The 16,578-nt window shown below is 42.6% G+C and overlaps 1 protein-coding gene across 1 annotated transcript in view; it reads right to left on the bottom strand.

The window, feature by feature from the left end:
* Positions 1-15,811, bottom strand: part of LOC147010366 (uncharacterized) — a 95,635-nt gene extending 79,824 nt beyond the window's left edge. The window contains 2 exon segments of the mRNA XM_085858870.1: positions 5,899-6,140; positions 15,628-15,811. Coding sequence (XP_085714996.1) covers positions 5,899-6,140; positions 15,628-15,750 — 365 coding nt within the window. The 5' untranslated portion in view covers positions 15,751-15,811.
* Between the last annotated feature and the right edge of the window lie 767 nt (positions 15,812-16,578).

Here is a 16,578-nt window from a genome sequence, read left to right on the forward strand (position 1 = left end):
ATTACTGCTGGTTCCTACAACGGGAGACCAATTCCACACAGAAGCACAAGAGCAAGTGTCTCACAAACTTCTGAACACGTCTGAACAGTGCCTAAGCTGTCGATATTGAAAGGAAGCATGTAAACTTGAAGTGTTGTTTCTGAATCACTCACAATGGGACAGATTACCCTGTCAAGTTTACACCCTTCCAAGTATTACCATGTTCTAATGTTTTATTAACTTATTTTTCTGCAACTTCTTTATGTTCTTGGTTTGTATACTAAACATTATACACGGAGATCAATCATTGTTATCTCAATATGACGTGAAAGTTGTGGAAGTAAAATAATTAATTCCATCTTGTGAAATATGAGCATGGACATACATGGTGATAGAAAGCATGGACATACTCTATGGATCACATGATTATCGCAAAGCACTGGTGTTTCTGTGTTGATCATGCCAAAACAAATATTTTTCAGATTGAGATAAGTGTTCTTTGACAACAAATTATGTACTCATTTATCTTTATTTGCTTTCAAATGCTCTTAAATAATACGGAAGTATGGAATCTGTTGTAAAGCATTGGCTAAAGTGAATGTCACCATATAAGGAATGGTTTGCCAGGAAACATCGTCTGCAAAGGCACTGAGACAGAGTCGAGATAAAGATTTATATTGTCTGCAGCATAAAACATGTTTATCAGCTCTCTGACAATGACAAAGTCAGAAGCTCATTGCATTTGCAAATAAGGGCTGCTCATGGTGAGGGCTGCTCATAGTAATGAGTTTCTTTGTTTGCTCAGAACTCACTGTGACAGGCCACGAGTGAGTAGAATCTCTGTTCAAATGTATAATGGTCTTGTTAATTCAATATAATTAACGTATCATTTCAAACCTACACTTCAAACCAGATGACTTTCAAACCATATGGTTATAATAATAACCATTATAATAATAACGAATATATAATCCCCATACTGGCCCAAGCACATCTGGGCCTGGTGAAAGATCTTATTAGTTCATGCCAAGTTAAAATGAAATATGCACCCCTCTGTCATGTTTCCTGCTCTGATACTTGAAAACATACTTGATAATGGATCATTGCATACTGATGGTTATTTTTTAACAAATAGATATAGTGTGTTAGTTAACTGTGCAACAATATAATCTATTCTTTGTCTTATTTTATTTGGTTGGCAAATTAAGCTGCTTCGGCCGACACCAGTAAGTCATTGCAGAGTCTCATTCAGTCTGGTTTCCCATTCAATTGTAAACTTATACAAACACGAATCTCATTAACTCTGCCTTCCCATTGTCCTCTTATTTTGATTGTAAAGTGGGAGTCTCATCAAATTGCTGTGGTCATGGACTTCTCATTGTTATGCAAAGCTGTGCAAACTAGATGCGACACCAACATGCTGCGATAATTGCTTATCATTTCCTATGTAAATGAAGGTTTTCTGTGCATGCATGCCCTGAAGTGAGACACACATTCTTTCATTGCGCTATCTTGTTTTATTATACACAAAATAGTTTTTTTATCTTTGCTTAAAAGGACCTCATGTGCAAACAAAGCTTTCTTGTAGTCTGGTATTGATTAACCAAGTACCCTGTGATGTTCTGTCCCCTCCCTATTTTCCAATCATATAAAAGGCCATGTATTCTAGCTCAGAGTCAGAGATCTGCTTGGACTCTGGAGACAAGCCTTTCTCTCCACATGTATGTGTTTTATATAACAAACGATCTGTTAAATTATAAAGGGTTTTCTCTTTTGTGTAAATTTCCACCACAAAGTAATTACTAAGCACTGATATTTGATGTACAATGTGATGATCTGCAATAATAAAATGTCTAATATAGCAAGCTGGGTATCATTAATACATATAAATATTTTGAAAACCTGACGTGCTGGCTAAATTCTGACTACAGATTTGAAATCAGCGGCCCAGATTTAGCTAAGAACATCTGCATTTCCCTTAGTAGCAGATGAAAAAAATATTTTGTTGCCCAGTGATTATCTTCTGTTTTCGTTTTCAAGGTACATGAAAAAAACTCTACGTAATGACGGGTTTTAACATATATATATATATATATATATATATATATATATATATATATATATATATATATATATATATATATATATATATATATATATATATATATATATATATATATATATATATATATACCGGGCGTAGTGGCGTGCGCCTGTAATCCGGCTACTCGGAGGCTTGGGTTGGAGGATCGCTTGAGGACGGGAGCTCTGCTTTGTGCTGGGCCGCGCTATGGGAGGGTGTACGGCAGCCCGGAATCATGGCGAAACCCGATCCTTATCCCTGTGTCGTAAGAGGCGACCAGGGTTGCGTCAGGAAGGGCATCCGGCGTAAAACCTGTGCCAAATCAGTATGCGGATCATAACGGATGATCCGCTGTGGCGACCCCTAACGGGAGCAGCCGAAAGACGAACAACAATATATATATATATATATATATATATATATATATATATATATATATATATATATATATATATATATATATATATATATATATATATATATATATGGCACCCCTTTGTGTCAACTTTTCTCGAGCATTACTTGGTTCCTCCGAAGAACACTAGGATAGTACAGCATGCACACAAGATTTTTTGATTGTGTCTCATTTCCTATTCTCTGGCATTTCCAACAAGTCATACAATGTCCTTCTTTTCTATAGTTTGCCACATGGCACATGCACCATATAAAGGGGCCTTTTCTATTTACCCCTGGCATTTTCCCCCAAAATACTGATGTTAAGTGAACATACACTGACCAAATGACCCATGTCTCTCGAGGTCATGTTTACCTTTTGTTCTCCACAACATTCATTCAGACACCCCCCCCCCCACCCATTGAATTATTATTCAGATGATCCCGTCCACTCACTGTACCTTTACCCATCATGGCCAATGGGGTTTCTCGCATTTACCCATCGGCCAAAGGATAAAACTTGTGTTGTGGAAATCAAACGTCCAATTTTACCATGATGAACACAACATATGACACATAACATGTGACATACACAACATATACATGACATGTTATGATATACAGAACATGTGATACATGCTTCTTTTGAGTGCAGCACAAAGCTACAGGGTAGCATCATTGGCTGAGGGCACAGCTGCGTTGCTGATGCAATGCCCTCTGTATGTTAAGGCCCGGTCACACCTTGACGTTTTAGCCAACGTATGCCGATTTTTGAATTTTTTTTCTAGAACGCTGGCACACGTTGAATACGTTATGGGTAAGTTTTGATAACATTGAGAGCATGCTGAAAAATACTGCCATACGTCGTTGTACGTTGGCTTTAAACGTTGTACTTTTCGGTTGTCCTCAAATTTTTTCATGCTTGAAATTTCACGACGTATGCCGGCGTATGACTCACACGTTCCGCTACGCTGGCCACAAGTTGTATGCATGGTCTGCGATCGTTGACAGACGTCAAACATGCTACTTGTAAGTTAATCATAAGTTGAGACACGCCGAGGTAATGTTTAGCGTACCCGAAACTTATTTCTAACCTATGATTAACGTGTTGTTGGCACGTTACGCGATCGTTGCCACACGTCGACAGACGTTACTTTTAAGTTACTCATAGGCTGAAAGACGTCGGTATAATGGATCGTCCTTGCGTCAGCGTCCACGGCCACAGCCAGGACACTTATTTGCAGCATTCTTCAAACTTTTCTTCGGCATGACGAGGATGTTCACACTTCGATGTCTAGCTTGGCTATGATTCCAATTGTCCATCGGCAGCGTCTATTTAAAATAGTCGAGTTTGAGCGTTTTAACACGTTCAGAAGAAACGCTTCAAATTTCCAAACCCCAGCGTCAAAAAACAAAGGCGAGTGACAGCAATTTAAATCGTTCATTGTAAACAATGATAATAGCAGAGTGGTACCGTTTAAAAGTCGTTGAGTGTAAAAAAAAATCGAATTGTTGAGCGCAAGCGTCTACTTTCAATAGTGGGGTTTGAGCGATTTAACACGTTCAATAGAAACGATTAAAATTTCCGAGCGCCAGCGTCAAAAAACAAAGGCGAGTGACAGCAATTTAAATCGTTCATTGTAAACAATGAAAATAGCTGAGTGGTACCGTTTAAAAGTCGTTGAGTGTAAAAAAAATCCAATTGTTGAGCGCAAGCGTCTACTTTCAATAGTGGAGATGCAGCCATTTAAATCGTTGAGTGGCAGCCTATGAACCTACCCGTGGACACGCGGACGCAAGGACGATCCATCATAACCCACACCCTCCCCCTCACACTCACCTACTACTGCCAACATGAACAAACTACTACTAATACTAATACTAATACTAATACTAATACTAATACTGATACTGTTACTGCTGACATGGACATCGACTCAAAAAGGACTCAAAAACACTGTTGGGTTCCCCTTTTATGAGCAGCATTTTTATATACCAATTCCCAAAACCGCTGGGAACACGTCTTTATATGGCAGTTGTAAGCTAGAAACACATTCATTTTTTTTTTGTCAACCGGAAGATGTCATTGGAATACGTCTACATACATCAATGTGTTGGGACTACGTAAAGAATTGGTTCAAAGCACGTCAAACATAAGTTAGAAATAAGTTTCGCGTAAAAAAGACATTACCTCGACGTGTTTCGACTTATGAGTAGCTTATAAGTAGCCTTTGTGGACGTGTGTAAGCGTCCGCATATCGTGTGTAAAACTTATCCCCATCGCATGCGGAACGTGTGTCATACGCCGAGTACGTCATAAAATTTTGAACATGTTTAAAATTTCTTGACGTACTCTACTTACTACGACGTATGATAGCGTACTTTAGCGTTCTACTCACGTATACCAAACTTACTCATACCGTATTTTACGTGCCCCCAACGTTTTAGACACATTTTTCTTCGGTCGGCATACGCTGGCAAGATCGCCAAGGTGTGACCGCGATGTTGTCACTTCCATTTCTACGGCAGTTATGATTCGAATCGTTGTGCATCAGCCTTTTAATAGGCTACGTCACGACATCGTCGGCGATGCGTGCAACGCGCTATGCCGAAGTTAGACTATCGTTGGGCGTAGGTTGTGTAGGCCAACAACAGGTTCAGCATTCGTTGGTATAAGTTATCTATAACACAACGAAACGTTCTGTGTCCATTACTAATATGTTATGCATACGACCAACTCGTTATGAATACGTCCGAATCTTAAAAAAAAAAAACATCAAAAGTTCAACGTCAGCCAGCGTTTTACATACATTTTAATACGTTGCCATCGCTGGCTAAAACGTCAAGGTGTGACCGGGCCTTAAAGGCAGGAATTTGGAATTTATTCAGGGTGCCAGCAATAACTCGCTCACACTTCGACGCCGTGTGATTGCCAGCAATAACTTGACACTATGGGATCTTAAATGTCCACCAACGAATGCCGGCACACGGGACGTTCAGCTTAACATCAATCCAAGGAACAGCGCAAACATTGATGAATCACTCTGCCTGCAAAACACCAGGATGGCTGTTTATAGCTGGGTTGGAATTGGAACCCAGGAGAGACAGCTTGGAGGTGAGTGTGAATACCACTCGGATATCCTGCTAGCCATATGGTACATGACATGCGACATCCACAACATGTGGTACAATGACCATCATCACGCATTCAATGGCCATCTTGTACCACGTGACACAAATAGTTTTCTCACACAAATTGGGGAAAAGTTGAATCATGCATATCCACCCCGAAAATAGGACATTGTGTCATGACAAATTCTTGTTAAATATCAGGATTTATTGAATAATAACAAAATAGCCCCTAAATTAAATATTAATTAAATATCAATGCAAAATTTCACTGAAGAACAATGTTGGAGATCGGTAATGCTGAAAAAACTCACTCAACAACACTGGCTTGGACACTTGGCATGTTCATTTCAAAGGTGCCAGATCCAACCATCCAGTTGCTCGGCTTGTTGTAGCCGATACATCGGTATTTCAGGGACTCTTGTGAATTGCAACCTTGCACACATCCCCATTTGCCGCTACCTATTAGTACTTTCTGAGACGTCACATCCTGTTCATTACAACCTCCACCTTCGCCCGAGTTTCTGCGCCATCCGACCATGTAGTCAAAATGCACCTGCAGCAGAACACAAAGGACACTCATTGTGACGTCATTGCAAAGGAAGCAAACTGAACCTGACTAACCCGGGATTTGTTCCAGAGTAAATGCTTAATGGGGAAATCTTTCAGTTCTCTCTAATGAATAGGGGACACTGAAAGAGGATTCATTCCGATTCTCTTCGATGTTTCAGGTCAAGATAATTAGGCTAGGGTACTGAATGAACCCTATTGTTTCTGTTCTGATTATTTTTAGGGGACCAACCCATTCTGGCTGCTACCCTATTGATCTTCTATTTATTCTTCGATATTATTAGCTCACCTGCAAGTAGTAACAGGGAGCTTATGGGATAGCACATCGTCCGTCCGTCAATCCCTCTCTCCGTCCGTCTGTCCACAAATACTTGCAACTTCTTCTCTGAAACTTCACATATGATTCTGATGAAATTTTACGACAACGTTCATTACCATGTGTGAACCAAACTTTGTTCACAGCATTATAAAAAGTGCGGTCTAAGGAGTTCTACAGAGAGGTTGCCCCACAAAATATGTATTTGCTTTCTTCTCCAAAACTACACAAACAATTTCAATAAAACTTCACCACAACCTTCATCACCTGTGATGCACCAAAGTTTGTTCATTCTATGTTTTTTTTTAATCGTTGTCAAAGTGGATTTATGGGGTGGGGGGGTGGTTATGCCTGGTGTTGGCTTTATGGCTCGAGTGGAGGGCTTGGGATCCTAGGGTCCTGAGTTCAAATCCTGCTTGGCTGTTGAATTAATACCAGGTGGGGTTGACTCAGCCTGTCATCCTTCTGAGGTCCGCAAAATGAGTACCAGCTTGCTGGTATCCTGTGTCGGAGTGGCGACCTGTCTAGGATTGTGCCCAATAGCCAAAGAGACTGCTTAGGCAGCACCAACACTTTGCACAGAGTATGGTGCCAATGGATGGAAGGGGTGGTTGCCCGCCAAAATAGGTATTTGCTGTAACATTGCTTCATTGTTAGGTGCATTTTTCTGATTCCATCCCACATTGAATTGCTCCTTAGTATCATTATTATATTAGGTGAGCGCACAGGGGTATTGCCCCGATGTTTATAAGTTTATCGTCTGCTATGGTTCGCAAGGCCACGCAGATTGCATAACAAGGCAAGGTATGTATGCCCTTAGAGTGCTGAAAAAGCAGCAAACATAGTGCGTTTACTTGACTTTATATCTCATGTGCTAGACACAAATGTGGATCTGAATTGTAGTATCATTGAATACTGTAGTATCATGGAATACAATGCTTTCATGGAGTATTACGATGTCATAGGTGCCTTCGTTATGACAGAATAACGCTACATCTGATCAGTATGAAATTTTTGGAGGGTCATCTCGGGATAAAATGGTCAACAGAAATTTTTTTGATGACGTCATTGGTCACGTGATTCAGCAGCCATATTGTCTTAAAAAAATTCTGAAGTGGCTCAACAGATCGAGGCAAAACTTTACATGTATGACCGCCTGCCTATTCATGAGGAACAAAAGGTTCACACATATGATGTGATAGGTCATGTGGTTTGGCAGCCATATTGGATTTACCCTAAAACCTATAAAAAAAAATCTTCTTCTCCATAACGGCAAGACAGATCGACGGGAACCACACAAATGTTCCCCAAGCCTTGAGTGTGCAGAGGCCACATGGTTTGGCAGCTGTATTGGATTGTAGAAAAATATTAAATAGTGTTTTCTCTGGAACCACTCAATCAATCGATGTGAAACCTCACAATTATGATTTAGTTGTGATGAAGTATACATGTTTTAAATTTAAACTTGATCGTACACATGGTTTGGCAGCCATAATTATTTCGTTTTTTGATCTGGGTTCTTCTTCATTTAAAAAATTTATGAAAGAAGGCTCACTTAGCTGTTCGTGAATTGGTTTGAGGGTAGAGGAGTAGCAGCTGAAATGTGAATCCTATCCAGCTTCTTCCTGATGACCATCTTTGCTTTTTCGGGTTCCCTCCTCTGATTACTCCAATACCGGACTTTACCTATTTGGTCTTCCATTTGATTGGAATTTAATTGATTTTAATCCCATTATGAGTTCACTTGAATAATAATTTAAAATGTAATGGGACAGGGTCAGGTATCTGTTCAAAGCAGGGTTGCCTCAAAGCGGGATGTCTTGGTACCCGGTCATCACTGCCTGCAGTTATAAAGTGGCAGTTATAATTATGTCTCTTATTAATTCCGTAACACACCAGAACACAAACACCACACAAAACAAGTGCTGGTGAGGGTCTGCAATCTGATTGCTCTTTTTCTTGTTCCCCATGTGGAGTACTTGCGGAGTGCCAAATTTCAATTTTTTCCTTGGTGCGGTTTCAGAGATATAGAAGTCCGACTAGCGATAGCCAAGGATTCTTCGAAGAGAGTTGGTACCAAGGGAATTAAGTCTCTGTCTCAGATCCCTGGTCAGAATCCAAGTCTCACATCCGTAGAGCAAGACTGGAAGCACAAAGGACCTGAAGACTCGGACTTTCGTCCTCCCGCATAGGTACCGGCAGGGCCACAACCCATGATCCAGTGAATCCATGACTCCCCAGGCCTGGCCCAGACGTCTATTGACCTCTGGCTCACAGCCAGCAGAGACATGAATGTCACTGCCAAGGGAAGTGAATCTCTCCGTGACCTCAACATGCTCACCACAAACAGGTACAAACAAGATATGAAAGCAGCATCCAAGATGTCAATGAAAGCCTGGATCTTAGTTTTAACCCAGGAAACCCGTAATCCCAGCGACTCCGATTCCTCATTCAGCACCTTGAGGGCCCCCAAAAGTATATCTAGAGTCACCCCAAAGATGACTGCATCATCTGCGAAATCAAGGTCAGAAATCTTGGCACTTCAAAACGATGCATCGCAGCTTGATCTCTCTGACATCTGCCCCAGAATCCAGTCCATACGAGCGTTGAAAAGTGTGGGGACCAGTAAACACCCCTCACAAACTCCAGTAACAACTGGAAATAAGTCAGAGGTGGTACCACCACATCTCACAGCACTCTCATTACCAGAGTAGAGTTCAGACATCAGATCGATCAGTTTTGGTGGCACCCCACCAAGACGAAGAATCCTCCAGAGGGTATCCCGATTCACTGAATCTAACACTTTAAAGAGATCAACATGGACTGCAAGCAGCCCCTGCCGAAACTCTCATCTGTGTTCAGTGAGGACCCGGAGAGCAAGGATACGGTCAATCATTGACCTCTTTGGTGTGAAGCCTGACTGCTCTGGACGCTTGTGCTCAATCAGAAGTTTTTCATCATGTACCTTAAGGGGAATCCTTCCTGAAGGATAAGGAAATTTTATGCAATCGGGCCATATATATTGGTCATTTATTATCCCCCGCCAACCAACGAAGTTGGCGGGGGATATAGAAATGGGTTCCGTCCGTCCGTCACATTTTGTTTCCGGAGCTTAACTACAAATCCCCTCAATATATATTTACGAAATTTGGTACACATATCAAGCAAGTGGTGAACTGGTGCCTTTTGATATTTTCTAATTGATAGGTCACATGGTTTGGCATCCATGTTGGATTCAAGAAAAATATTAAATAATGTTTTCTCTGGAATCACATAACCTAACGAAGCGAAAATTTGCAGCTATCATCTTCCATCATGTCTGCATACATACTAAAAAATATGACGTCATGAGTCACATGGTTTGGTGGCCATCTTGGATAGAAAACACACCTCATCCGATTAACACGAAACTTCACACACGTATTCCACTGGAGGATTGGAGGCAGAATGTAAATTTATGATGTCATCGGTCACATGGTTCGTCAGCCATCTTTGATTGAAAATTAATAAATTTTAAAAATCTTCTCCAGAACGGCTGGACAGATTGAGGCAACATTTCACATACACTTTCCCCAAGAAATCCTTTCAGAAGTTTGTTAATTTCTAATTGATAGGTCACATGGTTTGGCGGCCATATTGAATTTACCCTAAAACCTCCAAACATCTTCTTCTCCAGAACGGCTGGTTTAGTATTGTATTTTGTTTGGAGTATGGTAAGGTAAATCGTATTCATTTGATTTGTATGTGTTGCACATGTAAACAGCATAAGAGACTGTTCCTTTTACCCCTTTCCATTCCCTCTCTCACTCTTCCATTTAACACCATTCTCTTACATTCACTTTCATTACACGCCATTCACGTTCATCAATCACATCGCCTGCTCACAAACCCGTCCACTCATGTACTCTCCTGGTGGCAGATTCACAGCAATGCCCCATTACAGGTTGAGACAGAAGTTACTGAGACAGAGGTTGCTTTGACCCCTTCACGCGCCCGCCCCTGAGCATGACGTGATTTGTGGCACGCAAGGCCAATGACAAGCAGCCAGCAAGGGGGTGGGGCAGGGTATAAAACCCAGAGCAGGCAAAATTTCTCTGTCTCTCTCCATGGTCGCCTCAGCCAAAGCAGTTCGAGAACCTATTCCTCCAGAGACATTTTCTGCCTCCCACACCAGTTCGCCAGAATGGAGTTTCACAGCTTAACCGCCCAATTCCCCATACCACCTCACATATTCCTCAAATTTACATGTGCACCTCACGTCGCTCCAATGTTTTCACCCCACGACGCTCCGACGCTTTAACCTCACGTCGCTCCGACGCTTTAACCTCACGATGCTCCGACGTTTTCACCTCACATCGCTCCAACGTTTTTAACCCTACATCTATCCGATGCTTTTACCTCGCATCGCTCCGACGTTTCTACCTTACATCGCTCCGACGCTTTTACCCCACGTCGCTTCGACGTTTTTACCTCATGTCGCTCCAACACTCCAACGTTTTTACCTCACGTCGCTCCATTGCTTCGACCTCACGTCGCTCCGACGCTTTTACCCCACGTCGCTCCAACGCTTTTACCTCACGTTCGTCCAACGTTTTTAACCCTACGTCTATCCGATGCTTTTACCTCGCATCGCTCTGACGTTTTTACCTCAGGTCGCTCCGACGCTTTTATCTCACGTCGCTCCAACACTCCAACGTTTTTACCTCACGTCGCTCCATTGCTTCGACCTCACGTCGCTCCGATGCTTTTACCTCACATCGCTCCGACATTTTTAACTCACGTCGCTCCGATGCTTTTACCTCACGTCGCTCCAACGTTTTTAACCCTACGTCTATCCGATGCTTTTACCTCACGTCGCTCCGACGCTTTTACCCAACGTCGCTCCGACGTTTTTACCTCATGTCGCTCCAACGCTCCAACATTTTTACCTCACGTCGCTCCATTGCTTCGACCTCACGTCGCTCCGACGCTTTTACCCCATGTCGCTCCAACGCTTTTACCTCACGTCGCTCCAACGTTTTTAACCCTACGTCTATCCGATGCTTTTACCTCGCATTGCTCCGACGTTTTTACTTCACGTCGCTCCGACGCTTTTACCTCACGTCGCTCCAACACTCCAACGTTTTTACCTCACGTCGCTCCATTGCTTCGACCTCACATCGCTCCGATGCTTTTAACTCACGTCGCTCCCATGCTTTTACCTCATGTCGCTTCAACGTTTTTAACCCTATGTCTATCCGATGCTTTTACCTCGCATCGCTCCGACGTTTTTACCTCACGTCGCTCCGACGCTTTTACCCCACGTCGCTCCGACGCTTTTACCTCATGTTGCTCCAAGGCTCCAACGTTTTTACCTCACGTCGCTCCATTGTTCGACCTCACGTCGCTCCGACGCTTTTACCCCACGTCGCTCCAACGCTTTTACCTCACGTCGCTCCAACGTTTTTAACCCTACGTCTATCCGATGCTTTTACCTCGCATCGCTCCGACGTTTTTACCTCACGCCGCTCCGACGCTTTTACCTCACGTCGCTCCAACACTCCAACGTTTTTACCTCACGTTGCTCCGACGCTTTGACCTCACATCGCTCCAACGTTTTTAACCCTACGTCTATCCGATGCTTTTACCTCACATCACTCCGACGTTTTTATCTCACGTCGCTCCGACGCTTTTACCTCACGGCGCACCAACATTTTTACCTCACATCGCTCCATTGCTTCGACCTCACGTCGCTCCTGCGCTTTGACCTCACATCGCTCCAACGTTTTTAACCCTACGTCACTCCGACGCTTTTACCCCACATCACTCCAACGTTTTTACCTCACGTTGCTCCGACGCTTCGACCTCACATCGCTCCTGCGCTTTGACTCACATCGCTCCGTTTTTAACCCCACATCGATCCGACGCTTCTACCCCTACGTAGCTCCGACGCTTTTACCCCACGTCGCTCTAACGGTTTTACCCCACGTCGCTCCAACGTTTTTACCCCACGTCGCTCCAACGTTTTTACCCCACGTCGCTCCAACGTTTTTACCCCACGTCGCTCCAACGGTTTTACCCCACGTCGCTCCAACGTTTTTAACCTCATGTCGCTCTGACGCTTTTACTTCACGTCGCTCCGATGCCTCGAACTCACGTCGCTCCGATGCCTCGACTTAACGTCGCTCCGACGCTTTGACCTCACGTCTTTCCAGCGGTAGTACACGGCCCGGTCTGGTGCCGTGCTGCATTCCAGGAGAGTTTCAGGCTGCTCAGGTCGGGTGCACGAGTCCTTTGGAGTCCCGCAGACCAACGTGTGGCTCGGATTGGGCCGGTAAGGAAGAAGAGGCGAGTCGTGGGTTCAAGCACGGGCTGTCCTCACGATCGTTTCAACAGAAGCGTTTTGCAGGTTCGCTAGGGGTGCTTTCAGATCCCCTGCTGTTTCTATCATCACCTCATTTCTTTCTTTCTCCACTCTAAATCTCTTCCTTTCTCTCCTTCGATTGGGTGTCTGGGATCCTTGTTTCGTTTATAATTACAGGTGTTAAGTGCATGTTCCACGTTTTGCCGTGTGGTAATGGTCGCAAAGTCCGAATAGTAAATGTATATGTTTGTTTAATGTGCTTTATATGTGTTCAAACTCCTCTAATTTCATATCTGATTTCCTAATTTCATCATCATGAGGAATGTGTCCTGATTTATCCTGCTTGTGTTTGGTCCAAATAGAGTTTGCGGTGGGCAGTTCATCTGAGTTCCCAATGGTAATGGTAGCCCACATAATGCGGCACGTAGCATTGATTCAATCGTCCAAATAATTAACCGCCATGTGGTTGCAGGAACAATTCACGTCTGACACGCTTAATTCACTGGCACAGTGAAGCGACATGGATCCGGCCCGATTTAAGGGTTGCAGTTGGCATTGGTGTTCTCTCGGGACACGCTGCTTTCTTGGTGTTCTCCAAAGGCGACCTCCTTAAAAATATACCAGCAGATAACCCGGTTCCACTGGCTGTTGTGAGGGAATTTGCTTCCAATGAAGTGTGGAATATTTAGGGAGTTTGACAGCATAATGGCAGGAACCCGTGGAAATTACACGTGATGTAAAATGTGACTTTAAGTCTTCAATCTCTTTCTTCTTCAAGCCCACACCTCACGCCGCCCCCCCCCTTCCAAACTCTGGATCTGGAAGAAGGAGGAACTGGGGTGTGGAGTGGGGGTTAACGAGGGTAGAAAATATCATGGTTTTGGATTGCATATGATATGAGATGGAGGCAAACAGCTGTTTTGATAACAGCTGTTTTGATAACTCCACCAGGCTGAACAGTCTGCATTTTGTATCCCACCAATAGCTCGGATCTGAATCTAGACCTTAACCAAAATCTAATCCGCTTGTTCTTGTCACCTAACCAACTCATCCACCTTGTTTTGTCATAACTTGTCCATCATTTTTGAGACATCACGCTATATATCGTTTTTGTCCCCATCTCTCAATGTAGTGGGGCAACTTAGCTAAATATAGCATAACAATTGTGCATTTTGTGAGGAAAGCACCAAATTGGGCACACGAGTAGCCTATCATATTATGAACAGATTTGGATATTGGGCCATCTCAAATTCAGCCGCTGATGGCTGTGGCAGCCATTTTCCACTGCCATCAAAAATTTGAGATGGCCCAATATCCAAATCTGTTCATAATATGATAGGCTACTAGTGTGCCGAATTTGGTGCTTTCCTCACAAAATGCACAATTGTTATGTTAAGTTGCCCCACTAATGGTGAAGAATCACTGAAAAAAAAAGTTTCTCGTACCCAGATCTGGATTCAAATAATCACAAAAATCGAATTGATTAATCCTTATCACCCAACAACCCATCCAAGTGTCGTTCGAGTCTGTCCCCAACTTTTTGAGATATCCTGCTCATACACAGACAGGTGTAAATATAACCTCCGTCAACCTTCATTGGTGGAGGTAATTAACAATAACCATTAAACAAACTCTTCAATTTGCATTGTGGGAAAAAATAAATGTAATTCATTTGTTTGCATGAGGTTGTGGCTGTGAAACATTCCAAGTTATTTATTATGTAATCATTCCCTTTCCCCCATTTATAACCAATGAGATGTTCACAGATCCAGGAGGACCTAAATAATGTTAATAATCATCATAATAATCATAGTTATAATAACAAGAATTATAATAGCATAGTTATAATCTATATTAATATTTCGGCACGCCCCTTTCTTTGTTCCACCATCAGATTTTTGTTACTGCATGAAATGAAACAAGATTTGGCACATATACTAATGATATTATTGTCTTCCTTAAGAGGCCCCTCAAAATTCGTTTTGATGCATTTTCACAAACTCCAATGGATTCCATTCAAATTCGGTACGATTATGGCTTTTGGTCCAACTTAGGTCATTGGCTATAAATTTTTTCCATAACACTTCCGATATTCGAAAAAATCGATAAATCGATATCCCTTATGGGATTTTCCATTCAAATCCACTCAAGTTTAAGGCCTACGGAGGACGCAAATTTCCACTTTGCCCCGGGCGCTGTTTACCTCCGCTACGCCAAGCTGTTAGGGTTTGGGTTAGTGTTAGGGATAGGGTTAGCTACCCTAACACTAACCCTAACACTAACCCTAACCCTAACAGCTAACCCTAACCCTAACAGCTAACCCTAACTGCTAACCCTAACTGCTATTCAGGAAATTTGCAAGAAAGCCCGGGCAACACCGGGCTTTATTGCTCGCCCGAGCAACGTCGGGCATTACTACTAGTAATAAATAACTTGGAACAAAGCGAAGTCTCATCGGGATATTTTCCAAGGTGACGCCGATCACACCAGTCACTGATTGCAACCTCCTGATTAATGAAGATTTTAAACACATTTTATAATTTACAAGTACTTTAAATGTGACGTTGATAACCCGACTTCATTGTTGTGCAGAGCTGCATGTGTGATGTATTATTTTGCATGACGTCATGTCGGTTCTGTGTGAATACATCTAAAGTTGACTTTTAGAACAAAGAAGTTTCAAATCTCTTGAAATGTTATTCCGAATGTAACTCCAACCATGAAACAATTGAGAGATGAAGTGATTCGCCAATAGTTTGCATGAAAGTAAACCAGAACTTTAACTCAGTAAAAAAACTCAGAAAAATCTCAAACCTTCTTTCCACCAATGTATTCCCAGCTGATGGTCCCACCACGAAAATGGCTTCCAAGGACCAGATGACCAGAACACAGCAGTGCAATGACAAGGAGAACGAGGCTTCTCCCTGATCTCTCCATGACTCCAATTGCTACTGAAGTTTTCGAGAACCAGACGAGGGACGAAGTAGTGGTGACTGGATGAAGCCAGCTGTGGTTATCAGAGTTTGGTCTCTTTTATACAAGACATGTCACACCTTTATTACCCTGACATAAAGCACCCACCTCTGCCTCTTCCCTCTCGACGATTTACTTTGAATGTTCTTATCAACATGGTGACATTTTCCAATATGCAAATTCAAAGCATAAAAGCAAGCAGAGAAATGAGGACAGAATATCAATTTTTTTTTTTTAACTGGGTGAACCTTGTCCTCAAGACAGGGTTTGCCTAACACAATATCTAAGATTGAGCAACTTTACCTTTGGAACCCCCAGAAGTATTTATTCACAGAGTACCCATGGAAGATTAATAGACATTGACTGTAATTTGGAGTCGTCTGAAGTGTTGACAAGTGAGCTTTCCTTATTAAAATATTAATTTCCAAAAGACGAGTGATAAGAAGTTTGTTTGTTTGTTTTTTATCTTGAAGCACGTGTACAAGTGATGATGCGAAAATCATACACGATATCATCATGTAACCTGTTCAGATGATGCTCTTTCTGAATGCACGTAATTTTTCACCATGGCCTTTTAAAATTATTTATTTTTTTGTATGCAGTCTAGGCTTGTGAAGAGCAAGAACACAGAACAGACCAGGGCATAACAAAACGAAAAGAAGAGTGGAAATATGGGGCCTGGGGTGGGAGGGGGGCACCAACAGCAGGGTAGATGGATCGACTGGAAGACCGGGAGGAAGAAAGGACGAGAGCAAGGAAAGGGGGAGGACGACACAGAGATGATGCAGGTCC

The sequence above is a fragment of the Eptatretus burgeri genome, chromosome 16 (assembly GCF_056783735.1).
Source record: "Eptatretus burgeri isolate ZD-2024b chromosome 16, Ebu_testis_v1, whole genome shotgun sequence".
NCBI classification, from domain to species: Eukaryota; Metazoa; Chordata; class Myxini; order Myxiniformes; family Myxinidae; genus Eptatretus; species Eptatretus burgeri.